The sequence below is a fragment of the Scylla paramamosain genome, chromosome 4 (assembly GCF_035594125.1).
Source record: "Scylla paramamosain isolate STU-SP2022 chromosome 4, ASM3559412v1, whole genome shotgun sequence".
In the NCBI taxonomy this organism is placed as follows: domain Eukaryota; kingdom Metazoa; phylum Arthropoda; class Malacostraca; order Decapoda; family Portunidae; genus Scylla; species Scylla paramamosain.
This window is the reverse complement of record NC_087154.1, coordinates 34239527-34267410: the sequence shown is the minus strand read 5'-3', so window position 1 is coordinate 34267410 and position 27884 is coordinate 34239527. Positions and strand designations below refer to the sequence as shown.

The 27884-nt window shown below is 43.8% G+C and overlaps 1 protein-coding gene across 1 annotated transcript in view; it reads right to left on the bottom strand.

Moving 5' to 3' along the window:
- The window catches only part of LOC135100152 (uncharacterized), a 439946-nt gene that overhangs the window by 173345 nt on the left and 238717 nt on the right, over positions 1 to 27884 (bottom strand). The window contains exon 4 of the mRNA XM_064003119.1: positions 17189 to 17234. Coding sequence (XP_063859189.1) covers positions 17189 to 17234 — 46 coding nt within the window. The remainder of the gene's footprint in view (positions 1 to 17188; positions 17235 to 27884) is intronic.

The following is a 27884-nucleotide window of genomic DNA, read 5'->3' as shown; positions in this document are numbered from 1 at the left end:
AGGGATGTCGACGTCACATTAAGCATTTGGGGCAAGACTGAGGCATACCAGCGCGGATCACTTCGTTAATTTTAGCGTGCAAGAATATGCCGTGAGGGTTCTGTACTAAATGAACTTTTGTCTGCGCGCTGTCTCCACTTCCCCTCCTTTGTATGTTAAGTATGATGTTTTTTTTTTGCATCTCTTTTTTTTCTAGGGTACGTTCTGAAATTTCTGTCTTATTTTTCCTGTCTCTGTCTTGCTAGCTCTCTCTCTCTCTCTCTCTCTCTCTCTCTCTCTCTCTCTCTCTCTCTCTCTCTCTCTCTCTCTCTCTCTCTCTCTCTCTCTCTCTCTCTCTCCTTCCACCAATTTGTTTCATCCACCTCCGTAACGTGTTCTGTATTGTCTCTTCTCCATAACCTTTTACCTTCCTGTCGCGTTTCCTCCCTTCTTGTAATCTATCTCCGTCCCTTGCTTTTAACTTAAGTCCATCTTCCTTCCTCCGTGCCTCTTAAACTCGCACCATTTTGCTTCCTTCACCACCATCACTCTTGCTACTGTCTTCCTTCCTTCCTCTCGTCCCTTGTCTTCCTCCACTCCTCATTACTCGTTGAAAGACTTCTGTGTGTGCAGGAATGAGGGAGGCACAAAGTGATGGAGGGAAAGTGACAGGACCAACACCTCCCCATGAGTAATAAACCCGTACTCTTGTTTCTCCATTATGCAATATGTCTCACGGATAATGTGATGGCGGTGATCATCTTTTCCCTTTATCACCTTCATTTTCGTGTTCCGTCGAGGTGTCAGAGTGATAATGCGATGGCCTAGAGGACGGCGGTGCTGGGGAGGGAGGTCGGGGTATGAAAGAAGGCGGTGCTGGAGGGGCTGACGATGGTACGTAAAAGGGCGAGAATGTCAAAGGTGTTGTGTTTCTCTCTCTCTCTCTCTCTCTCTCTCTCTCTCTCTCTCTCTCTCTCTCTCTCTCTCTCTCTCTGGAAAGCATATATAGTACGTAGTTATTTAAAAGGGATCACAAGAAAGAAAACAAGGCTTTACGGCGGCTTGGTGCTGGTGGAAATATAGTAAAAAGTGCGAGAAAAAATATTTGTGACAGAAGGGGGAAGAAAACAGCTAAGGAGCGCCGTGAATATAACGAGAGGGGAAAAGAAAATAGCCAGAGGCCGCAGGAAAATAGCAAGACGATGTGGAAATAGCGAGAAGGGGTAGGGAGACTAGGAGGGAAGGATGGCTGGGCGGTAGGAAGGGGATAGTTGGGAGGGATGGCAGGAAGGAGGGAGGGGACAGGAAGGGCCGGATGTCTCTCTCGCGTTATTAGCCAGGAGCCTTGGAGCGGCGACACCCGCTACCTCCCTTATTACTCGCCTCCGCCGAACCTGTTACGGAGGCATTCAACGACACCCCCTGGCTGCTCCTGCACCATCTAGTCAGCCACAGACCACCAAGCCACTCCCGCACCACCTGGCCTGTCCCACATTCCTGGTACGGCTCTGCAACATCTGGCACACCTTGCGCCCGCTGACATTCCCAGACCAGCTAGCCGAGACTACTCGTACTCCACCACCTGATCCTCCAGTAAGGCTCTTGCGCTCCCGCCGGCGGCCTAACAACAACGATATGCCCGAACCCGCCGTGGCAGCTGGCCGGAACAACTCTATTTGACTTGCCTGACCGAGCCTTCACCAACTGGTCAGCCGTGGTCAGTTGCGCGGGTCTGCAGCGAGCTGAACCCGACACCGACGGGCTAATTCCGACTGTGCGGCGGCATGGCTGCGGGAGACTGAGCGCAAAACGAGGAGAGTGCTGAGGCGGAGCTGAATGTCTGCCTGCTTCTCTGTCAGTCTGTGTGTCGGTATGCTTCTCTTAACGTCTCGCTATCTGTGTCCGTCTGACTGTTTGGTCCTTTGTCTGTTTCGGTATATTATTTATATATCAAGTACAATAAAGGCGGCCACGTTCTCCCGTCACAACCAACTAAAAGTTCCTCTGCTAACAATGCTAAGACAGTGGATTAGAATAATAGTAAGAATGGATCTTCATAATCATTTGCCACATTCCTAAGATAGCCAAAATATTCCCTGGGATATATATATATTTTCAAAAACTCGTAAAATTTGTCAAAGGTAATCCTGCAAAAGACTGCCGCATCAGAAGGAAGAAGTCTCAGGACTCGGCTGGCTGCTGGGAAGAGCCTTTTCCCGAGAGCGATCCTCAATATTGGTATTTTTGGGGAGTGGGGCTGTGCCGGCTCAACTTCCTGATTACTGGGTGAGCCGCGGGGGATAGTTTTATAATCAAATATGCGCATAATTAGGGTCGCCTGCCTGCTGTAGCCTTGGCCTCGGGCTTGGCTTCCACCTGGGCCGTCAACAATACTCCCCCTGGGACCACGACTTTAGGCGAGCCGCTCAGGAGCAGTGCGGGCCCGCCGGGCACTGAGGCCGCGGTGGGGAGAGGAGCATGTGATGCCATGAGGGAGCAATTTCTTTTTTGTGTTGCAGCCTGGCGTGCACTGTGACTAACACAATATGTAAAACAGTATGTTCGCATATTCAAGGCAACACTTCTCCCAGGAAAATAAACAACTAGGGATGTAGTCTCGGTCTCGAGTAAATAGTAATTTTCTAGGGACAAGTAAATATACACAGACGTAAAAAGACAAAAAAAAAAAAAAAAAGAAAAATGAAAAAGAAAGAAACAGCCTCCTTGAAACTATAACACACACAAACACTCACACACACACACATACACGCACACACACACACACACACCCGGACGTCACGGTGGCCGGGCTTTCTCAGCTGGGAATTGAGAGCAATCTGGTTCAGCTGTTGTTCTTATTTCTAGCCGTATTTTTCGATTTCGCGTATGGATTTTTGATAGTGTGCTCGTTGCTCTGCACTTTATAGGCGAGGCTTCGGGTGGCGGCAAGCTCCCCTCGGGGTTATACGCAGCCCCTCCTGCCGCCTGTCTGGCTTGCAGCTTGTATATTACTTGTGTGCCAGGTGTATATTTATTTGTGCTTCTCTTCCTTTGTTTTGGATTGTCTCCTTAGCGTGATTTTTCTTGTTTTTTTTTTATCATATTCAAGACGATATGGCAATTAGGTCTCAGACTACGTTATTTCCATTGTTTTCCTTGCTCTTACTGTCGTGTTTCGGATGTGTTTAGTCTAGCGTCTGTCTTTGCATCAATTTCTGTTAGAATTTTGGTTCATCATGAACGCGAAACCGAAAAGAAAATAAGCTAAAAAAGAAAAAAAAATACATGATGCATATTTCAATACCGCACAAAGTAAAAGATTTTAAGTGGGTTTTTCAATACTTTAAATATAGTAAGCATCAATTTATAGCATACAAATCGTGGGTAAGAGGTAATTAATAAGGCAACGCGTTTCAGTTATGCAATAAAACTGATGAAAGAACGTATATTCAGGCTAACGTCCGCAGCGGGAGGATAAACAGAAAAATCCACAAAAATGTGTAGGATCGTGCAGCGGGGGCGCCTGAGGGGATGAGGCAGCCAGCTAACTAGTTCAGCCGAGCATCGTCCGCGCTGTGATGTTGGCGCAAGAAGAGAGAAAAATGATAAAACCTGCAGCCGATGACGAGAGAGAGAGAGAGAGAGAGAGAGAGAGAGAGAGAGAGAGAGAGAGAGAGAGAGAGAGAGAGAGAGAGAGAGAGAGAGAGAGAGACCGCAGCGAAAACCTTTGAGTTCACCCTATTCAACACTGTTCCCGAAGCCGCACCATGCGTGAAAAGGGCATTTCATACAAACGTGGATGGAGGAAGCCCCTGGACATAATCACGGCATGCGTAGGGACAAATAAGGGAACCAAGGGAACAAGGGCGGCAGTCCATTCACAGCAGCTCGTTCCGTCAACCTGCGCAATCTTACTTGAAATGTTTCTACTTCCTGCTGTGCCTTTACACCTGCGCAGAGAGAGAGAGAGAGAGAGAGAGAGAGAGAGAGAGAGAGAGAGAGAGAGAGAGAGAGAGAGAGAGAGAGAGAGAGAGAGAGAGTATATAATGATAGGGGGAAGCCACATGACACATGATACAGCCCACCATATCTACCACACACACACACACACACACACAAGGAGAACTCCAAGCCACACACACCTGCAAGCCATACACCTGTTACCATCCACACCCGCCACCACGCTCCATTACCACCGATACGCGGCCGAAATAACATTAAAGTCTGCTCGCGTATGGAGAAAGGAAAAAGAGCGGCCGAAACGAAACGGCTATTAAAGAGGATGAATGCAAGAGGAAGCAGACGCAGAAGGGAAGGAGGGAAGGAGGCAGGCAGGCAGGGAGGGAAGGAGGGAGTGCAGTGAGTGAATTGGGAGAGGTGGAGGGATCTGGAGGGGGAAGAACGGGTGTGAGTAGAATGTGTGCAACACTTTCAAGAGGTGTATACGAGTATATATTAAAGGTGGGGAGAGGGAATGTAAAGTAAAGGGGTGCTGACAAATTCACTCTTCGGTATACGGAAACACACACACAAACACACACACACACACATACACACGCAGACACACACACAAAAGAAAGAGAAAATAACAGCATGGCAGAAGGACATCAGGAGACACTGTACGCTGCTGACAAAGAGTTAAAGAGACAGGCGATAGAAGATAGAGAGCACAGGGGGAGGCAGGAGATTGACACAAGGGATAGGTGAGCCGGTCCGGAGGGAAAAAACCTGAGGGAATGGAGAAGGGCAGCAGATAAAAGACGAAGTAATGGGAGAAAACTGTATAGGTAAAAAAAAAAGAGAAAAAAGAAAAGAAAAAGCATAGTTGGTGCAAAAAAGGTAACTAAACGAGAGAGAGAGAGAGAGAGAGAGAGAGAGAGAGAGAGAGAGAGAGAGAGAGAGAGAGAGAGAGAGAGAGAGAGAGAGAGATGGAAGAATGTATATGGTATGCAAAATGGTAGTCAGGGATGAGTATAGGATAAATAGGATACATGGAACAGGTGCAGGATAGGAGGGCGAATGTTAAAAAGGACCAAAAAACACTATGAGATACAGGGAAAGGGGTGGAAAAGGGACGGGGAGCCAGGGACGGATCGAGGGGCGTAATGTCATCAATATGAATGCAGATTATATTATTAAAGAGAGGAGAAATGCTGGTGTGAGAGCGGTGTACGGGGATGAAATACTGACAGAGGCAACGATTTATGGATATTAACACTGGTGAATGTTTGCAAATGCGAGCATGTGTGCGAAAATGACATATTACTTGCGCTTTCACACCCCGCGAATGATGGGTTATGCCTTTTCATCGCATTGCTATACACATTAAAGTACGCGGATATTTATAAATCAGTATACATTTATGTTTTGTTTGTTCAAATATTTCACGAATCTGAAAAATTAACAGCCCCGACACACACACACACACATACACACACTCAACCCCACACAAAAAAAAAAGTGAAAAGAAAAAAAAACCAACTCTAGATAGAAAGGCCGCGTGCAAGGATGTAATCGCATGCACGCCCGCCACAGGTATTAGCGTGTACACACGGATGTTGACACCGGCATAAAACAGTGGTCCCCCTCGTTATTGCATTTCCGTCACACACTCATACATATTAATGCAGGTGACCATATATGACATTCTTATTTCCACGTACTGTAGGAAAACAGAGGGAGTTGCATAAATATTGAAGTCCACGCAGAGTTCCACCGTGTTTCTCGTGGCGCCACCTTACCGCCACCACCGCCGCTACCACCACCATCGCCGCCGCTACCACCACGGCCACGGCAGACGAGCACCGTCGATATCGTCCCTGGCGCAGCGTTCCCCTTGCAGCAGGTCATCTGAGGAGGCTACACTAATACCCTCTTCCGAGCCTCGCTGCCCTCTCGCTGCCTATATTATCATGACCTTTGTTTATTTAGGTCCTCTGTGTGTGTGTGTGTGTGTGTGTGTGTGTGTGTGTGTGTGTGTGTGTGTGTGTGTGTGTGTGAGTATGTGAGTGTGTGTGTGTGTGTGTGTATTCTCAGCACCTTTCCACGCCATCGCTCATTTCGTAACACTCCTTGGCCAGTAAACGAACCACTTCCTCGATGACACTGGAGCCTCTCTGACAACCGGTGTTCAGTTCCAGGCGCAAAACGTCCCCAAGAAGCAACATCCATCTATTGCGTGGTGTTATTTCTAAGAGAAGACGTCTGCGTGTGATGTTAAAAATGGGAAAGGCAGAGTCTAGTATAATATTTCATGTGAGAGAGAGAGAGAGAGAGAGAGAGAGAGAGGAGAGAGAGAGAGAGAGAAGAGAGAGAGAGAGAGAGAGAGACGAGAGAGAGAGAGTGAGTGTGTTTACAGTGAAACCCGTGAGCGTCTTAGGGCTTCTTGAGGTGGTGTGGTGGCCGGCAGGTGTTGTGCTGCAGCGGGCAGGTAATTACACGTTGCGGTGGTAGATCTTCCTTGCTCGTGTTATCCCCCGGTGCTTCACTCGCCCCGCGCCCCATGTCACAATCACAGCTAAGGCGCACGTATGACGTTCCGCTAATTTAACAGTAACGTAATGGAACTCTGATCAAATGTAACACGGCTTTGAAGAGACAAGAGTAATATTATAAACATATCATACTCCCTCACCACCACACATCATTACTCATTCAACTCAAATATTCATATAACTTGTGTCGCTATCACCCACTGGTATAAAACAAAAGAAAGCATCAGTAGTTTGACATACATACAAGACACAAATATGAATAAAAAAACAACACTGGGAGGACAGACAAGCTTACGAAACCTAATAGCTATTCCGGAAAACAAAATATAAAAGGAATGGACAAATTTAATGGGACAAAGCTCAAGACAAAGGACGGTTTGTAAATGTGAATGAATAATAGACACATTACCCCCTGAGTAAATAATGAATGTTAGTCAAATATTGAGCAACAGAGGCACAATAACAAAGGTTAAAAGTACAAGCACAGTGCAAGAATTTCCACTAACAAAATACAAATACTGAAAATACGTTCATAATGGCTTATTATTTTTTTACTTAGAACACCAAAACAGCTAGTTCAGTGTGTGTGTGTGTGTGTGTGTGTGTGTGTGTGTGTGTGTGTGTGTGTGTGTGTGTGTGTCTGCGACTATTTCAGTCTAACATACAAACGCAATAACATGATACTTGGCGCAGTTCCCATAATATCATTAATCACGCAGCTTCGCCACGATTATAACAGAAAAGGTCTGTAATACGGTACTAATTGAGTACTTTTCATTGCGTGTCTCTCTAATGATGAACATGCTCTCACGAACTTCTTAATTGGCCAATTTAATGATATTATACTTGCTAGCATCGCTCACGCTGTCTTTGTGACATGTATACGCTAATCACTCTCGTCGAATATCAGTAGTATAGCAGCACTTATTGATAATTTTATATTATTATTATTAGTCGTATTAGTATTAGTATTAGTATTATTATTAGTAGTATTATTATTATTAGTATTAGTAGTAGTAGTAGTAGTAATAGCAGAAGCAGTAGTAGTAGTAGTAGTAGTAGTAGTAGTAGTAGTAGTAGTAGTAGTAGTAGTAGTAGTAGTAGTATCATCATCATCATAATTTGCTGGAATATATTTGTTGTCTCTTTTCTCAAATCTGCTAGTCTTTCCTCGTTTCTTTTCTCCTCACTTTCCAACTTTCCTTTGCTTTTATTCTCCTTTTCCTGTCTCTCCCTCTCCTTCCATTCCTTTCCTGCCAAAGGAGGAACACTCAGCTCTGTAGGACGATGGATTTAAGAGTGTGTCATAAATTATCGTCCACCAGCGTTCGTGGAGCGAGGGACGTGATGGCCTGCGAGCGAAGGAGAATGTAATGGTGCAGGAAATTGCTATGGGTTGCCAGTGCAGTGTAATTGTGTGATGTTCAGGGCCCGAACACACACACACACACACACACACACACACACACACACACACTCACACACACACACACACACACACACACACACACACACACACACAAACACACACACAAACACACACACTCAGCTTCTTTCTGCCGACCTTCATTAAGCTGTTAGCCATGAGGACCGGTGTTTTGCCGGTGGTTACGTCACACTGTCTGCCGTCACTTAGTCAGGGAGTGCGTATGTGCTAGCGTGTCGCCGCGGATGGAGGGGAAGGGTGAAGGGTGAGGAGTAAGGTGACACAGGTTCGTGTCAAGTGAAGAGAGAAAACCTTACGCTGTTTGGGGAAGGGATAGTTTGAGGGAGATGGTGAAAGACGAGTTTGAAGAATAAGTAAATAAAAGGACTGTTAGAGAGGGGACGCGGGAAGGGGAAGCTGTTAGCTACGGGACAGGTCATGGCAGTGCGGCGGCAAGGAAGCAAAAGGGTGGAAAAATATTAACACGTGTTTTGGCAATATGCGTGCCGGCCGCTCATTCATCACGCACCCGCACACCAAAGCCAACAGAAAAAAAAATAATAACACATCATTTCCAAATTATATATGAATTTAGCTTGTTAAATATATATATATATATATATATATATATATATATATATATATATATATATATATATATATATATATATATATATTATTGAAAGCAGACATTAGTGTTGGACAAGATTGAAAACTTTAATAATGAACTACACTTTCTAAACTATATATATATATATATATATATATATATATATATATATATATATATATATATATATATATATATATATATATATATATATATATATATACAGTTTAGAAAGTGTAGTTCATTATTAAAGTTTTCAATCTTGTCCAACACTAATGTCTGCTTTCAATAATTTCGTCAAATTTATATTTCATAACTATAATGTATGATTCAAAACGTCTAGGGAGAGGGGCTTTATTTTGTAATATTTACTTTTCTCCCTTTTATTTAGTATCTCTCAATTTTATTCATTTAGTCTTAATTCAAATATTCCTTGTTGTTTTCATAAGTCGAACATTTATTTTGAATAACTATTCATTTTCTTTGTGATCATCTTTCTTTCCTATTTTCTCTGCAGCATCTTGAATCACTGCTGTCGAGCTGGGTTCACCGCCACCCTCTTATCTTCGTCAACACTTGCACCCTGGAATCTTTTATCTTTTCTTATTTCCGGGTGAAACTCAAACTTGTTTTCATTTAATAAGTCTGGACAAATTTTCCCCTTGAGAACCAACTTGCCCTTGTCTCGTAAGAAACTGAGAGATGTTTCATAGCCCACCACCCTCCAGTCACTCGCTTCGCTTGCTTTGTTCATAAGAGTTGAATTCTGAAGAGTAAGTGTTTTTTTACTTTTATGTGGCAGTAAAGTCTGTGTAATTTTTGTTCATTCATTGAATCTATCGAATAGATTTAGAAAATTCTCTATTCAACAAAATCCCATGACCTATCGCAAAGAGAGAGAGAGAGAGAGAGAGAGAGAGAGAGAGAGAGAGAGAGAGAGAGAGAGAGAGAGAGAGAATGCGTACGTATGAGTAGGATTGAGTGTACGTAGGTGGCGATGCGTGCTGCAGAACAGAGCCACGTACTTGTATTCACATGCTTACATATGTATACGTGTATGTGCCGTAATACTGGGATATCTGCAGAGGCTCATATGCATGTCTAATGAAGAGAGAGAGAGAGAGAGAGAGAGAGAGAGAGAGAGAGAGAGAGAGAGAGAGAGAGAGAGAGAGAGAGAGAGAGAGAGTACAGTGCCACATAGAAAAGGGGAGGAAGAGAGAATAATTTTACCTGTACAAAAAAGGGGAAACACATATATTGCTATCAACTTCTGTTTCATCAGTCAAACGGAAACGCCACTCGCTGGTTATTGTCCGTGACCAGGGCTTTCCTCCCTCCATTTCTCTCCCCTTCCTCCCTCCGTTTTTCTCCCTTCGTCCATCTCTCCCTCTCTTTTTCTCCCTTCCCATATCTTTTGCCACACGCGTCCTTTTTCCCTCTCTCTCTTTCCCCTTTTCATTTTTTTTATATTCACTTCGTTACGTTATTTCCCTTTGTTACATATTTATCCTTAATTTCTTATGAATGCTCGTGGAAACTCTCTCTCTCTCTCTCTCTCTCTCTCTCTCTCTCTCTCTCTCTCTCTCTCTCTCTCTCTCTCTCTCTCTCTCTCTCTCTCTCTCTCTCTCTCTTTCTCTCTCTCTCGTGTGTGTGTGTGTGTGTGTGTGTGTGTGTGTGTGTGTGTGAAAACGGTTGTGAAATTTCGAGGTTATGTGTACACGGAAGTCTGATGTTGGTCTGTCAACTTGGGATGTGTACATGGGAATGTGTACAGGCTGGGGGTTAAAAAAGAGAGATAGAAGAAGGAAATGGAGGAACGGGGAAAAGAGGAGGAGAGGGAGGGAGAAGAAGAGGAAGGGAGAAGAAGGACGGAGAAGATGAGGAGAGAGGGAGAACAAGAGGAAGGTTAAAAGAGAAGGAAAGGAAAGAAGAAGTGAGGAGGAAGAGGGAAACGGGAGAAACAGAGGAGTGGAAGAGGAAAAGGAGATAAGTAGCAAGAGAGGAAGGTTGATAAGAAAGAGGGGAATAGGAGAAAGAGAAGGAGGGAGGAAGGAGGGAGGCGAAACAGAGGGAGATGGAAGAAGAGGAACAGAGAAGATAAGGAAAGGGAAAGAGGAGGATGAAGGAAGAAGAGGAGACTAGGAGGCAGCGGAGGGGGATTGAAGAGGAGAGAGAAGAGGAGGAGGAATGGGGGAGAGGAGGTGAAGGAGGGAGAAGGAGGGGGAATGGAGGAGGGGCCTGGATGTAAACTCGTGAGTTGATCTCATTATATACAGAACTTACTTCCTGTCGAGTCTGTAATCTTATCATTGTTTCCATCTGTTGTTGTTACGATTAAGAGGACGGATGGCCTGCAGGCTGAGGGGGAGCAAGACGTACAACAGTGTTCGACCCGCTTCAAGGTGTGTGTGTGTGTGTGTGTGTGTGTGTGTGTGTGTGTGTCCTATATCTGCAAGAATGAGATCAGGTTATGTTATCCTGTTTCCTTTTCTCTACTTCTCCAATTTACATGATTTTGTGAATATGCATATTTCTATATTCTCTCTCTTCCTGAGGGCGGTAGTCAGTGGGCGTGGGTGTGGATGTGTAAGGGGACCTGGAGGATCTTACGTGTCACTTTTTTCAATGAGTATTTAAGTCCAAACGCGAGACTAGGAAAGCAACACTGATGTAACAGAAGATAGCTAGCGAGGAGAGTACAGATAACAATGATGCTGAGCAGGAGACACAAGGCGTGGAGGGTGCACGGAACACATGGAACGAGTTGCTTCCTTAGAGAAAAGAGTGCACCAGGAGGATCAAATAAATCGGCGTTTACAAAATTGATCGCTGCTATCTGTCAGCTTTGATGAATTCCTGGACGAGGGCGGAGTTTATGCATGATGGGGCTGGGAAAGACGGTGCGGAGGGAGGAGAGGCAGCACAGAAAGGAGAGAATTAGGGATACTAAAGGCTGGCAGCTTGACGTCCATCACTTACTATAATTTAATGTTTCTTCAGCTTCCTCCGGTCAAGGACATAAAAAAAAAAAAAAAAAGCCATGAAGTTTATGTATGTAAAGATAAAAGTAAAATACATTATTGTCATTTAAAAAGAAGATGCTCGTTGCAATTATTTTCGAATGATTATTATTCACACGTTGATTAAATTGCCTCGGCGTGACCTTTGCGCCAAATCTGATGTGCCGTCATTAAAAGTCTCGCACTTTAAGAAAAAAAAGAGTGTTTCGCGTTGAAGCCCCGCCAGTCCTTGCTGAGATACTGAGAGAGGTGAACGTGTCGTTGTTTCCACCGAGAGGATTTTCAACACAATAACATTACACCCTGCACGTTGTCTCACAGAGGAGGTGTGCCTTCCACTGCTGACACTGTCCCGCTCCAAAAACCGAGCACTTCACCCGATGCCTCTGAAAGGTTCTTAATACCGAACAAGGGCAAGAGGGATTTTACTGTACCCTGTTCTATAAAAAACATGAGACGTGCCTTTCGTTTTTGCCTCGATGAAAACTTGATGCCGTTTACTGCCTTTTCGAGCCGAGAGGGAGACAAGGGGCTGGTAAAGGGAAGGGGGAGGGGAGGAAGGGTGGTGGAAGCCATTGGCCCCGAGCCCAGGTGAACGGCGGCTTTATAGAGAATGATTTTGTTAGTTTTGATAGATATGCAAATTAAGCCCGGAAAGTGAAAGAGCAATTACGACTGTATTGCCCCGCACGCGGATTCAGGTGCAGGCGGCATCTGTGGCCTCTATAGCCCTACTTTGTTAGGTTCATATTCCTAGTATTAATATATATGCAAATAGCCCTCTTAGGAGAGTGTGGCTTTGCACAGTCTTGGCCTGATCTGGTGCGCAATATCTCTGGAGGTTTTTGGAGGGCGAAACGCGCTATTCATCATGGCCAGCTAGGTGATGCGCCCAAGTATTACATCAGAATACCGGGTCTGGACCAGCCTGACGGGAGGAGGGGTGGCGCGCACTGGGGACGCGTTCAGGACACCGCATCAGCCTATGGATCCAAAGTGTGAGGATTATTAGCCATATGGGCCATGACACTCTCTTGTCCCGGTGCCTGGAGCTGGTCACCTCTGGCATTACAGGGCCCTTCGCGTTATGGGCGGCCAGGTACCTCCCAAACTGTATTACATTGACCCTTGGAATTCCATTTTATAACACCATTACCCGGCGAGAGCCAGACGAGGCATCGCCGCTGCTCGCTCGCTGCACGCCGCTGCCTTCCCCGCGGCAACGTCTGCCTCTCTCCCCTTGAATTTGTCAACCTGGGTTGGCTCTCTGCATCCTCCCAAACACACGAGAGGACTCGCCGCGTGCGAGGATACCAACTCAGCCTTTCACGTGAAAAAAAAAAAAAAAAGACATATATAAAAATGCAAGAACTCATAAATAACTGCATTCATGTTTCACTATAAGTACATACGAACAATATACATGCAAACAGATATACACATATAAGAAGATAAGTAATTACATCCATCATTATCATTATAATCATAATTGTCACCGTGGCATTGATTACCGGTCACTTATGAGCATAAGCCTCCCAAACAACCTTTGTAAATTCCGCCACTCAATTATTCATCCTTTTCTCCGGTAAACTCTGGAACTCCTTGCCTGCTTCTGTATTTCCACCTTCCTATGACTTGAACTCTTTCGTGAGAGAGATTTCAAGACATTTATCCTCCAATATTTTATATTAAGTTTGGATTCTCTTTAGGAATTCAACTATGCTTTTTCAGATTTTTTTTTTTGTTCTCCTTGGCCAGTTGCCCCTTACATAAGACAAATAAACAAACAAAAATAAGCACCAGAAAAAAAAAAAAAAGGACGGCAACGACACTACCTGCCAACCCTCCTTCCCTTCCTTTCCCTCTCCTTCCCTTGCCTTCCCTTTCTCTTCCTCCATTTCCCTCCTCTCCTTCCTTCCCGCTCTCCCCTTAACACCAAACTATTTTTTTTTTATTGTTCTCCTCTTTTTTGCCTTCGCCTTAATGCCACTTAATTTTACCTTCAATTTCTCTTTTGGCATGAAAACTTATCACGAGATTTGCGCGGGACCCTATTTCAATTAAGATTTTTCCTTCCTCGTCCCGTGACTGTTCGGGCCACCTTCATCAGTGTTTTATCCCCACGCATCGCTTTTCTATCCTAACCTCACAAAGTTTCATTATTGCCATAGCCGGTGAGCCTCTCATTTAGGAGGCTGGGGAGGGAACGAGGAGCCTGGAAACACTATTCACCTGCTCCTGTCTTTCTGGCTTCACTCACGGACGCAGGCACACTCACACTCACACTCTGTCTCTCTCTCTCTCTCTCTCTCTCTCTCTCTCTCTCTCTCTCTCTCTCTCTCTCTAACAACGACAATAACAACAAAACTGATAAACAAAGCACACATCACCCTTTTCCCTACATTCACGTAGTAATAAGGGAAGAAATGAATGGTGATGTTTACATTTGCTCGCCATTTGTCACTCGAGATTTACTTATATACATTCCGCGCCACATTAAACAATTTGTTGTATTTAATTATGATTTACGAGGCACTATTGCAGTTCACCTTTTATCAGGAAACACATCGTCACGTCCACCACGCTGCAAGGCAAGGGTTTGTATCTTTGTTGGCATGCACAGAACATGATACACTCACAGGTGATTAAATGGAGGAGACAACTATGACAGCAATGAAGAGTAAGGGCATGAGGAGTAAGAACAAGGACAAGTATATTCAGAGTTGAGGAGGAGGAGAAGGAGGAGGAGGAGGAGGAGGAGGAGGAGGCAACACTGGGTTAAGAGGGTAGGAAAATGCGGTAGTGGTGGTGACGGTGGAGGCTGGAGGAGATAAACAACCACGTCTGCGACACCTGTGCCTCACAAAGCTTCCCTTTTCACACGTGAACTAAACAAACATACGAAACATCTTTACTGAAAAAGCAACGTCTTCTCACTGATCAACAACAAGGAAGGACAGAAAAGTTTAAGTTTAGTAAAGAAAATTAAATTTACTCGTAACAAACATCCCTCTCTCCGTCACCCCTGGCAGGACCCCACTCCTCTGGCTCATCAACGCCTTTTGAGATACACAAGAAGTGATGCAACCACTGTGCGGGAGAGGCCCACGGGGGAGGCACAACAACCATCACCCACCTTACGCCAGGCCTCTCAGAGCCGAGGCTCTCTTTGTCCCACTGGCAACTGACAAAGTATCGTGCACTTACCATCGAGATTCTCTTTCAGTTTTCTCTCGAATATGCATCAGGATTTCGGTTTTAGAAAATTCCTTCAATCTTGGTGCTGGATCTAGGCAGGTTTGGGGAAGAAAAGGGCAGTTTAAGAGAGAAATAGCAGCATGTCTCTGCCTGTGAGGTACAAGGCGTGTACAGGTTCCTTTGTGTTTTATACTCGCCTGCCGGCAACGGTAGGCGAACAGCGGGAACAGAAGTAAAGGGCATGGGAGGGATGGCATGGGTCGGCTGGTACGTGACCTTGATACAGAGGGGGCCCTGCATTACCTCACTCAGCCTCCCTCACGTTCTCCAGTCCTGTTTGGCAGCCTACGTAAGCAACATTCCTAGTGTGCTCGATTGCACTTCCAATGAAGTATTTATAATCTATTGATTCTGTATTCAAATTCCTCACCAGGCCTGGAAATGATGTCCCCACCATTGAAATTCCAACTCCGATAATATACTTGCCTTTAAATTTTTCATGATACGTTTCACAGACTGTCAGGCAGAATGAGGCGGACTGGCGACTGTGACTGTGAATGGTGCTTCAGTGACCTTCACTTGTGCGTCCACTGCCATCCAGAGATTGCTAATACGATTTACCAGTTCGCGCTAAATCAAGATAGTTGTGGGGAGGTCACTGTACCTTTACCCTCAGCGATAAAATGTGGCTGTTCAACAAGCAAGATTTGACCAGAAAGTTGTGAGAGCCAGTGCCAAGAGTGAGTCAGGCAAGTTGGATAGGCAAGAACTGGCACGTTACGAGGAATGTATGCATGATGCCAATTACTGCCACTCACCACCACCACCATCACAACCACTACGTACTCAGACCCACAATTTGTATCACTCACCACTGCCACCATCGCTACCACCGAATTCAGACCCACACTTCCTATCATTCACTAGTACCACCTTTGCCACCACTACCAAATGAACCCCACACTTTGTATCATTCAGTATCATTCACTTCTACTATCATCGCTAGCATTATGAACCCAGACGTGCAATGTGTATCATTCACCACTACTACCAACATTCTCACTACCTACTCACATGTACACTTTGCATCATTCACCACCACCACCACCACTATTCCACTAGCAGCTCTCGTTTACACTTTCCATCACTCACCACTATCACCATCATTCCCACACTATGAATTCGAACCCACAACGGATAGAATTCTGGGCCACAGTCATCATTCCTGCTATTATCATCACCTAACCCATTATTTACTAATTTACCATCACCTCTATGCTTCCCACTTGCCCTTGTATTATCCAGTGTACTTCTTTACTTTTTCCTGCATAAAATGATACTGGGGTGTCAATTAACTAATATAATTGTCTTGATTAATGAAGACAAACATTACCAGTATTAGAGATCCCAAGATGTGGAGGAGTCGCTTCAACATTAAGCTCGAATATTTAATCATAACTCCAGATAAGTTTGTTGATAGGGTTTGGGAGGTTCCTTGTTTACGATGAAGTGTCACGGCGGGTGAAGGGTGATGAGAGAAGAGGAGGGGAGGAGAGGGGAGGGGAGGGGAGGGGAGGAGGAAGAGGAGGGGAGGGGAGAAGGAAGAGGAGAAGAGGGAAGGGGAAAGGAGGCTGCATGAGGGAGAAGAGGAATGAGAAGTTAATGAGATAGAGAGGCATGTTGCTACTCTGAAGATAAACATTAATCTAGCTAGTGTGTGTGTGTGTGTGTGTGTGTGTGTGTGCTCCGCTAGATAAGTGTTAATTGCCCGTTGCTAACATTTGCGGAAGCTGAACACGCACATTCTCTCTCTCTCTCTCTCTCTCTCTCTCTCTCTCTCTCTCTCTCTCTCTCTCTCTCTCTCTCTCTCTCTCTCTCATATCACCTCCCCGGCACTCACAATTAGTACATTAATCTGGTCGTCCATCGCGGGTTTTTCCTCTCATTGCGGGGAATGGCAGCAATGTCTCGGTCTGTCCTCACGCCCCATAATGGTCTCCCCTCGCCAACACAATTTCCGTTTTCATCTTATCTAGTTATAAACAATATTTTGCTCACCATCTCATTCCTTTCAGCGGATTCACATTATCTTTCACATTATCTCTCCCATTATCTCTCTCATAACTTCCTTTCCTTCCCAACTTCGTAATTACTCTTTTTTTGCATCTCCTTTGTCGTCGCTAGATACTCATTAACTGCTCTTAATTATTATTTTTTTATTCCCCCTTCACGTTAATCACTAGCGTATCTTCCCTTCTTGTCGTTTTTTCTTCTGTTTTTTGCATTATTACCATGACCATGTCAACAATTTGCTCTTCTTTGTGCTGAATCTTTTCTTTATAAACAATTAATATTTTCTTTCCTCTTTCTCCCTTTCCCTTTCTTTTCCTCCACCTTCCATCTCACCTGTCCTTGACGTTACCCAGTAAACATTTAATTGAAAGTATCCTGCCTCGCTTACCTGATCTTCGCTGCTCTTGTCACGCCGCCAAGCTTCAAGCAATTTCCTGCGGGAAGGAGATAGGAGCGACAAAAGTCAACAAAACATCACAACCACAATCTTCTTCTGAAATATATATATATATATATATATATATATATATATATATATATATATATATATATATATATATATATATATATATATATATATATATATATATATATATATATATATATATATATATATATACATATATATATATATATATATATATATATATATATATATATATATATATTCTTTTCTGTTTAAAGAGCTTGTGAAAATGAGTTACATCATATTTGAGTCTAGTGTGTGTGTGTGTGTGTGTGTGTGTGTGTGTGTGTGTGTGTGTGTGTGTGTGTGTGTGTGTTTATTAAATTCAACTCTCGATCTTTTATCAAGAGAAGGGTTATTGTCCTTGAGGAACAGACGTATTACAATCAAATACTCGGAAGCTGTGGCAATATATCTCGTGGGTTCCAAGAAAGGCAATGCTAATTCATTTAATATACATGTGTAATAAAAAGAAAATAGCGATTGATATAATCACACGATGTTTGATTCAAGGAAAGATGAAGTTAATGACCCGTAATGCCATTTCCATTGAGGCAGGGAACAAGCTAATATTCTTTATTCATCTATTTCGAAGACCAACACCATACTAGTGCTCTCTCTCTCTCTCTCTCTCTCTCTCTCTCTCTCTCTCTCTCTCTCTCTCTCTCTCTCTCTCTCTCTCTCTCTGTGTTGTGTGTGTGTGTGTGTGTGTGTGTGTGTGTGAAAAGAGAAGTGTGAGAAAGCAGAGCAATGTTTAGATCCACGTAATCAATCTCTTTGAAGCTTGTTATGCCACACACACACACACACACACACACACCCCTATCTATTGTTTTCTTCCACGCTGCTGTGGTCCCCACACCGAGACACCCCATGGCAGTGTGGCGCGCTGTCTGGCATAACACCCATACTAATTACTGTAGAGGCTTTGTCCTGGACTCAAATAGACTGATAATGATGATATATTCTTTCATTATTTATTCACAATCTCATCTATGAATGTGATTTTCCATTTGAATTATTAATCGAGAAAAAAATTGACAATATAGTGTAATTATAGTGTGTTTGAGTGGCCATGCAAGTGCAGGTCTTCTGTGCTACACATACAAACAACGTAAACTTTGTTAATTAACCACCACTCACTCTGTAACGCAGCGACTAACTCCCTTCCTCCCTCATCCCATCAACCACTCACTATTTCAATCCACTTTTTTTTCCTCTTCTGCCCGTCCCTTGACCGTGTATAATTTTCCAAAGTGGCGATGACAAAATATAGTGAGTTTCATGACCATAAATCGAGTAGAAATTAATATATGAACTTTTTTTTATTTGATTTATATTAGGAGTTTCTTAAAGATCAAGAAGAACTGGGGCTGTGATAGGTATTGATAGTTACTAGACGATGCGTTCATGTCTGAAACAATTTGTATATCATGACCATTACGTACTTTAGGCATTTCCACACACGACTGAATCTTTCCACTTGAAACTGTACAAAGGTGACTGAATATAAAGGAAAATATATGAAGTCGTTGAAATAAAAACAAGAACTTGTATCATGTACGTTTTTTGCCAAGGTCCGTTTTAGTGTGTTGATTAGATATTTCCTTAAAGAGGAAAGTAAAAGTCATGGGAAAACTTGTCTAAACTTAAAAGGAAGCCATTAACATTGATTTTACTTTCATGCTGCCACTGCCATCACTATCGTCACCTTAATACAAATACAACAACAACAACAACAACAACAACAACAACTACTACTACTACTACTACTACTACTACTACTACTACTACTACTACTACTACACCAACTACTACTTCTTCCACTATGGCAACGAAAATGCCGTTGTTACCGAGGGTTTATCGGCGGAACATCGAAGTGGTCGTTTCCCTAAGCCCGGACGAGGTACTGTACTGGGTGTTATGGTTGTGGCTTCCATCCATCTTCCCTCTCTCCATCTCCATCCTCGAACCTCACTCCCTCTCTTTCTTTACTCCCACTCCTCTTCTCTCTCTCTCTCTCTCTCTCTCTCTCTCTCTCTCTCTCTCTCTCTCTCTCTCTCTCTCTCTCTCTCTCTCCTCCCTTCCCTCGCCTCTCCCATAAACATATGCATTGCGTCGTTATCCCCGCCGGACTGTTACGCCTCATTGACATTCCTCTGTTTGCTTGCGGGAAGCCCTTTTGTCTCACCCTGTCTTTTCTTCCTCCTGCTCTCCCTCCATCCATCTCCACTTCTCCTCCTCTTTCTCCCTCTCCCCTCTTGCTTCACTTCCCTCTAGATTACATTTCCTCCCTTAAGACCATCCACCATCCCATTTATTTCTCCTCGGCTGCCTTTTCTCCCAGCAGATTACCTTCCCACCATTCTTGGTTTCAGTACTTCTGATTTTCCTCCCTTTACGCTTCTCCTTCGCTCCTTGTGTCTCCAGCAGCCGGACTCTTATCACACACATCCAACTCCTGTCTCTTTGTGTCGCTCTGTCTCCCCAAGAAAATATACCCGTAAAAAGCAGCAATCGTATTTGTTATCTAATGCGGTCAAAATGTGAACCTTGTGAACCAGACAGCGGTTCGAAACACATCCGTGGTAGGGAGCTCTGAGGGTAATGAAGAGGCCGGCTGTGTGTGGTCTTTGGTATGCATGACGCAAGATGGTACTCGTAATCCAAAGATTCCTCGTGGCTATTGGTTTACAAGTACGAGGGCATTGTAAGACCGGGCTGCAACGCGTTCCTTGTTTGGAATAGTGTGTACAAATCTCGTATTCTTTTCCTTGGCTTCCCTCATTCTGAAGAACACACTGCACACTTTATAAGTTTTCGTGCCATATTTCTTTTTTTTTCAGTAACATAACTACATAAATAATTTGCTTACAAAATAAACAGATAAACAACTAGCTAGCTATGCACAGAATAATAAACAAACAAAAGAATTAGTTTATTTCTTTATTAAAACGTTAAAGGGTAAAAACTCCCAATCTGTCTCACACACACACACACACACACACACACACACACACACACACACACACACTTTCATTTCCTCTTCGTCGTGCATTCGTGACCTCAAAATGCTACCAAGTGTGTCATGTGATTTGCTTTTTTTCCCCCCCTTCTCTCACCACCATCACCACCACCGCCATCCCTCTCTCTGCCGCCGCCCCTTTCCTAATGCTCCTCATTTCCGCTACTACTAACAATAACACACACACACACACACACACACACACACAGAGAGAGAGAGAGAGAGAGAGAGAGAGAGAGAGAGAGAGAGAGAGAGAGAGAGAGAGAGAGAGAGAGATGATATAACTTTCAAGAGGAGCACCACCACCACCACAACACCCACCACCCCGCCGCCGCCCTAGACACACAGAAACATGACCCGCCCACCAACAAACTAGGCTTTTACCGGGAAATTTGAGTGGCATGAGCGAGAGAGAGAGAGAGAGAGAGAGAGAGAGAGAGAGAGAGAGAGAGAGAGAGAGAGAGAGAGAGAGAGAGAGAATGGAGGGCTGAAAAAAAAATAAATAAAAACAGAACGTGGAAGTACATCAAAAATAGACGCTAAAAATATACATAGAAGTAAAAGTAATTAAAGAGGAGGAGGAAGAGATGAACGAGGACGAGGAAGAGAACCAGTAAGAGGGCAACGAGCAAGAGCAGGAAGAAGAGGACGAGGAGGAGGACAAAGAAGAAGAACGATGATAATACATGAGCAAAATTGACGTGGATGGGAGCAGCATACAAATGGATGAGGATGAGGAGGCAAGGAGGTGGAAGGGACAGGATGGCGTGCTGGTGACTGAGAATAAGCAGGAAAGAGTAGAAGTGGGCGAGGATGGGCGGCAATGGGCGGAGGAGGAAGGGAGGGTGGATGGGTGGGTGTGCGAGTGGGTGTTGCCGCGTTACTACTGCACCAAGAGAGAGAGAGAGAGAGAGAGAGAGAGAGAGAGATAGATAGATAGAGAGAGAGAGAGAGAGAGAGAGAGAGAGAGAGAGAGAGAGAGAGAGAGAGAGAGAGAGAGAGAGAGAGAGAGAAGGAGAGAGAGAAAGGGAGGGTACTGTGCTTGATTTATTAGTCCCCAAAACATCGTGTCGCCTTTGTTGTGCATTCTTTGTGGTGTGCCCAGCAGGAAATTCTTCTTAGAAACATGCGTTCCTTCCTTGCATCCTCTGTTCTTTGTGGCCACAGCGTGCTCAGCGAATAGTTAGGTGCACACAATACAGTTACACTCTTGTACACACACACAAAAATATAAAAAAAGGGAAAAAAAAAAGAAAAGGGAACAAAATTGGAGCTTTCATGCATCTGTATAAACAAAAACGACTATAGCACAGACAAAAAAAAAAGAAAAAAAGAAAGAATAACAAAAAATGTGGATGAGAGTATTTTCGTATATACCTTTTTTTCTGGATATAGAAGGAATTTCAGAATTTTTACATTTCACACTTATACACACACACACACACACACACACACACATATATATATATATATATATATATATATATATATATATATATATATATATATATATATATATATATATATATATATATATATATATATATATATATATATATATATATATATACTAGTACAACACTGTGTAAATATAATAATACGACTCTTTTTTTTCAATCTATATATTATTCATTGGGATCCATTTCTGTGTAAAACGATTCCGATATTAATTTCTATGATGATGAAATGATGAACTGTATATTATAAAAAAGAGCCTGCTTCCCCGCCTGCCTCTCCCTCAAAACACATCATCACCACACGTAATGGCACAACAAACAGTCAATCAGCGTTTTATAGGAGGATGAGGTGGTTCGGGTTTAGATGAAAAATTGAACGAGAAATATCCAGACACAGCAGAACACCTTAATCATCTGTACCTTAGTGAGAGAGAGAGCGAGAGAGAGAGAGAGAGAGAGAGAGAGAGAGAGAGAGAGAGAGAGAGAGAGAGAGAGAGAGAGAGAGAGAGAGAGAGAGAGAGAGAGAGATAGGCAGACAGAGACAAACAGACATACACACAGATAGGCAAATAAACACAGACAGACAACCAGTGAAAATCAGAATAAAAAAAAAATAAAAAAAGAGGCAAACGAACAAAGAGTTACACAAAAAAAAAACAGGCATTGACAAAGACAAGCAGAGATAATACTATTAGATATCACACACACACACACACACACACACACACACACACACACACACACACACACACACACACACAAGCACACACACAAATAAAACTTTCTTTACCATTGCTATCTTTATGCTCTGACGGGGAACAAAACACATACTTATGATCAAACAAACAAAATTCTTCCCTCTTCACCGCCACGCTCATGATCAGAAAATTATACAAAATACACACGTACACGAAGACAGAAATAAACCTAACATAAAACTAAAATCTGATACAAAAAAAAAATAAATAAAATACCGGCAAGACTAAAGCAGAGAAAACTCCACCCTGCACTTCCCCTTTCCCACCAAAACCCGCCACAAGGCCTTGAAGAAATTCGTCATCACCCACACACTCACTGTACCTGCACCACCACCGCCACCACCAGTATGTGCACCAGTATGTATTCCCCTCGGCGCTCCCCGGTCTGGGTTACAGGGATACCCGACGCCTCCTATAGAGTACTGCCTGATCCGGACCATTTAAGTGCGAGCAGCCTGAAGGGTAATGGATAGGCGGAAGAAAGTTTTATGCGGAGCCTCGAAGTTTGTACGGCCGCGGGAGATGGCCTGCCGGGGAAAGACAGATGGGGGACGCCGAAGGTGAGTCACGGACCTCTTGGGGATGGAGAAGGAAGAGGAGGAGGGGGAGGAGTGGGAGGAGGGGTAACGGAAGGGTAGGGAGAAGGGGAATGGGGGAGACGGAGGGAAAGGGAGGGAGGGATGAAAGATGGAAGGGTGGGGTGACGTTAGACGAGGGAAAGAGGAAGGAGGAATTGAGGAAAGGAAGTATAAGAAAGGGAAAATGGTACTTGGGAGGCAAGGGTGTCCAAGGAAAGGGAGAGATTGTAACGGAAAGAGGGGGCAGAAGTAGTGTATAGGAGAGGGAATGAAGGAAAGGGCTAGATGTGGTAACCCAAGTGATGCACAGTGAATACCGAACACCGCGTGGCTAACAGGAACTCTTGAAAGTCAGATGAATGGGTAGAATGTACACTAGGCAGCCCTGAGTGGTAGGAAGCAGCCAGCCGTAGTTAGCAGGTCCAGACGGCAATCAGACTCACAACCCTGCAATAGACAGTGTTCAGACTGGACTTGTGTGGGACAGTTCTGCAATAACTGCATTATTTCATCGAATTTTTTATATGAATAAAAATTCGAAATCGGTCCACTTTCTCCAAATATGTAATTTAGCTGCTAATTTTTTTTTATTCCCCATCTAATGTTCTATCTATAGCATTTGACTGGTCTTCTTCACCATGCCAAAATCAACATGAATTAAAATGTTTATATATATATATATATATATATATATATATATATATATATATATATATATATATATATATATATATATATATATATATATATATATATATATATATATATATATATATATATATATATATATATATATATATATATATATTACATACCACATTAATCTTTGAAGAATCTGCATCTCAGTTCATTGGTTTGCTTGCTAGTTTAAGCACTACAAACCAGCCTTTGAAAGCAGTCACGTAACTTGTTTATGCAAAGAAACATACTACGATGTATCTGTCACAAGGCGATGAACTATAATTAAGCCAACAAACACTCGAGACCATAACATGCACACGCGGGGTCTTGGCTAATGCCTCCTCAGCCGCCAGCTGCGAGGCGGGTCCTCTGATGGCCGCCAGGGTCGCCAGCACACACAAACAAACGTCAGGATATTGATCACGAACTTGTATATACAAACCCGAATGTTTCTCGCTGCAAGCAGACAAGCCAAGCACAAGGCGGCTCTGATTCTGGTGGGTGAGGAGGAAGCGATGTCATTCGGTTATCGATGTGGCAGGAAAGTTGTAAGAAATGAAGACTCTTTATTTCATTTTGTATGAAATGACAGGCAAAAATAGTTATGGTGTGTTAAGATATGAAACTCTGCGGTACAGACTCACCGCACAATTTACTGCTCCCCTCTGAGTTATGATGGACCATTTGTCACCGATTTAAAGCATGCCGATGTTAAATCTCTCTAAATATGACTATGTTAGATGAGTTAAGTATTGCCGGCTTTTCCTACACTTCTCCACAAGATATTATGAACTTATGAAAATGCTAAGCTCATTACTTATGCATATGTATGCTTGTGTTCGTGTATGGATGTAGTCGCATGGATTTATTTGTGTGTGCATAAGCAAGTATGATATTGCATAAAACTTTACTTACAAAACCTACATCTCCACGCGCCTTACGAAAGTGTTTGAGCATTTCTATTCTCCTTTGACTTTAATGTACTTGACTTTTTTCTCAGTCACGCCGCTGGGCCAGACTGGGTTAAGTCGCCCCGTGCCGTCGAGCCAACAAAGTATTTTCGTATATAGGAAACCCGTGATACCCAGCGCATTTTCCTGTAATAATTCAAAGGGGTAACCACGACTCAGGGGAAATTGTAAAGATAACCACGTGTGTGACAAGGGTGGATTTGGATACTTGGCTTACAGAACAGGAAACTGAAAACTACTTATACTACAACGTTGTGCCTCCCTTGACGCAATGTGTTTCGTGGATGTTGAAAAAAAAAGATAAATACACCCCAGCATTCCCTTTCTTGATATGGCAAAAACAAATAAATAAATAAACAAATCAATAAATAACGTCACCACTCCACTCCCGTTACAACCACACACATTCTCCAGCGACACACGGTAAAGCAGATACCAATTGTATTTAAGCGCCATCACAAACACACCACTTTACCTAGCCATCAGGTACACTCTCGCACAGGTCGCAACAAGGATACTATTTCTCACCATCGTCCCAAACAAGATTTCTTCACATAATGCTACATACAATAAAAAATAGAGCATCAACAATTTCCAAAACAAATAATTACACAGCACTCATAAATACACGCTCACCTCTTTCATACCTCACCCCTATCTCACCCCAAGCACCGAGTCCACTTCATCACCGCGCCCCATTCCCATACTGCTCTGCTCCGCCACATACACATACACCCTGCTCTGTAATCCCCCAATCTCCCCATCTTCCCTCTACACGCGGGGCACCTAGGGGCTCTGTGGCATCCTCCAGCAATGAGTGAATGCCGAGGGAAAACAGACGGCAGGGAGGTAAGGGGCAGCAAGGGGTAGTCGACACTTTAAATAGCTTTCCTGGAACTCATGAGGGGAGGCAAGTGGCCAACCCCTCAGTGTGTGACGTCACGAGGGCACAAGATGAACGAGTCACGGGGAAATGCGAGGGTCGTGCGGGTGGGTTTCCTTACTCTCTGGTCTGAGGTATTTTTGTCTCGTTGGTGCAAGTAGGTTACTGCTGGAGAACATCCACCCCCTGCGCTCTCTCTCTCTCTCTCTCTCTCTCTCTCTCTCTCTCTCTCTCTCTCTCTCTCTCTCTCTCTCTCTCTCTCTCTGCCTTCTCTCTTCCTGACAGTCTTGCTGTTATATTTAATCTTCATCACGGTTGTGTTGGTGGTCGTGTAAATGCTGCTCCACCACTACTTCCACAACTACCGCCACCACCACCACCTCTATCACCACCACCACCACCACCACCACCATAGTGTAATGACACTGCTAATGTTTTCAGAGCACGAACACTTCCATTAAGATCATGTTTCCTCTCGTCATCAAAGTCAGGCACATGTGGCTGCTGCACATAAGTACTATTAGATAACAGGGCGGAAAATGTACATATATTTACGAATATTTTATTTATTACTTGCATTCTCACTGTTCTCCTCCTCTTCCTTTATCTACTGTTTGCTGCCACAACCACCATCACCACTGCTGCTACTCCTAAAACTTCTGCTGTTGCTACTACTACAGTTACTATTAACTATTATTACCACTATGTATTACTACTACGTATTGCTTCTACTGCTGCTCCTCCTCCTCCTCCTCCTCCTCCTCCTCTTCCTCCTCCTCCTCCTCCTCCTCCTCCTCCTCCTGCTCCTTCTCCTACTACTACTACTACTACTACTATTTTTGATACTACTACTACTACTACTACTACTACTACTACTACTACTACTACTACTATTACTACTACTACTACTACTACTACTACTACTACTACTACTACTACTACTACCACCACTAACCACCGCCACTATCACTTCCACCACCACTACTACTACTACTACTGCTACTACTACTACTACTACTACTACTACTACTACTACTACTACTACTACTACTACTACTACTACTACGACTACTACATCTACTTACTACTACTACTACTACCACAACTACTACTTTGCGGTTCATCCACGTCACGGCAGCGCGAGAGGTGACACAAAGGCCTCATAATACATTGAATATATAGAGGAGGCAGCGTGTTTGAGGCCAGCCAATCCATTAAGCATTGGGCTCCCCTCCTGCGTCCGGTTCAATACCTTAGGTCGGCAAGACATAAAAACAAGAGTACAGATTGGGATGTCGCGGGATAAATAATGACTTAGGAGGATCAATACAGGTTTAAGTGGATTCCTACAGGTAAATCTGAACCAGTGCAGAGCTTCCCACTGACGTTTATAGCCCCCGGGAGTAGCCCATTCACTTCTCTATAACTCTGGTTCACTAAAAAGCAGGGGGGAAAAAATACTGAAAAATGATGGCCCCAGTTCATCTGCTTATCATAAATTTAACCACGTAAATTAGGCAATAAGTTGATGGGTCTGGGCACCGAAAAGACGACGATTTCAAGAGAGAGCCGTAGCAGACGCGACTTTTTCATTTGTTAGTGTCATTAACTTTCAAGCAGAAATAAACGAAAGAAGCATTAATATTGAAATACACGTCTATAAAATTGGAGGTGATAGATTAATTAATGGGATATACATTCAGTTATTTCTGTCTGCTTGAGTTGGAGAGGTAACAGACGTGGAGGAGGAGGAGGAGGAGGAGGAGGAAGCAACAACGTGTGTTCAGGTGAGGGACGAGAGGGTGCACTGCTGCCAAGGTAAACCACGGTACAGGTAAACTGCCCTTCCCTTCCCCTGTCCTCTCTCTCTCTCTCTCTCTCTCTCTCTCTCTCTCTCTCTCTCTCTCTCTCTCTCTCTCTCTCTCTCTCTCTCTCCCCACGCCACACCTGTACTCGGCCAGACGCGGGGGTGACGGTCAGGTGTGATGCTTAAAGGGGAAGATTTATTGATTCTATGCTTGCCCGCCGCCGCGCCTGCCTCCCCTTCCCTTTGTCCCTCAGGTGGCCGCGAGGGTGAGGGTCAGAGGGTAAGGGAGGGAAGACTCGCTGAGGCACTGGCACAGGAAACAAAGGAACAAATGTGTGTAAGTAGCGTGGCGGTGTGATCAAATGACACAGTAGAGGTATGGTGTTGTTTAGGAAGCATAAATAACAGTTTTTTCTTTTTTTTTGTAAAATGTATAAAGTCTCTCTCTCTCTCTCTCT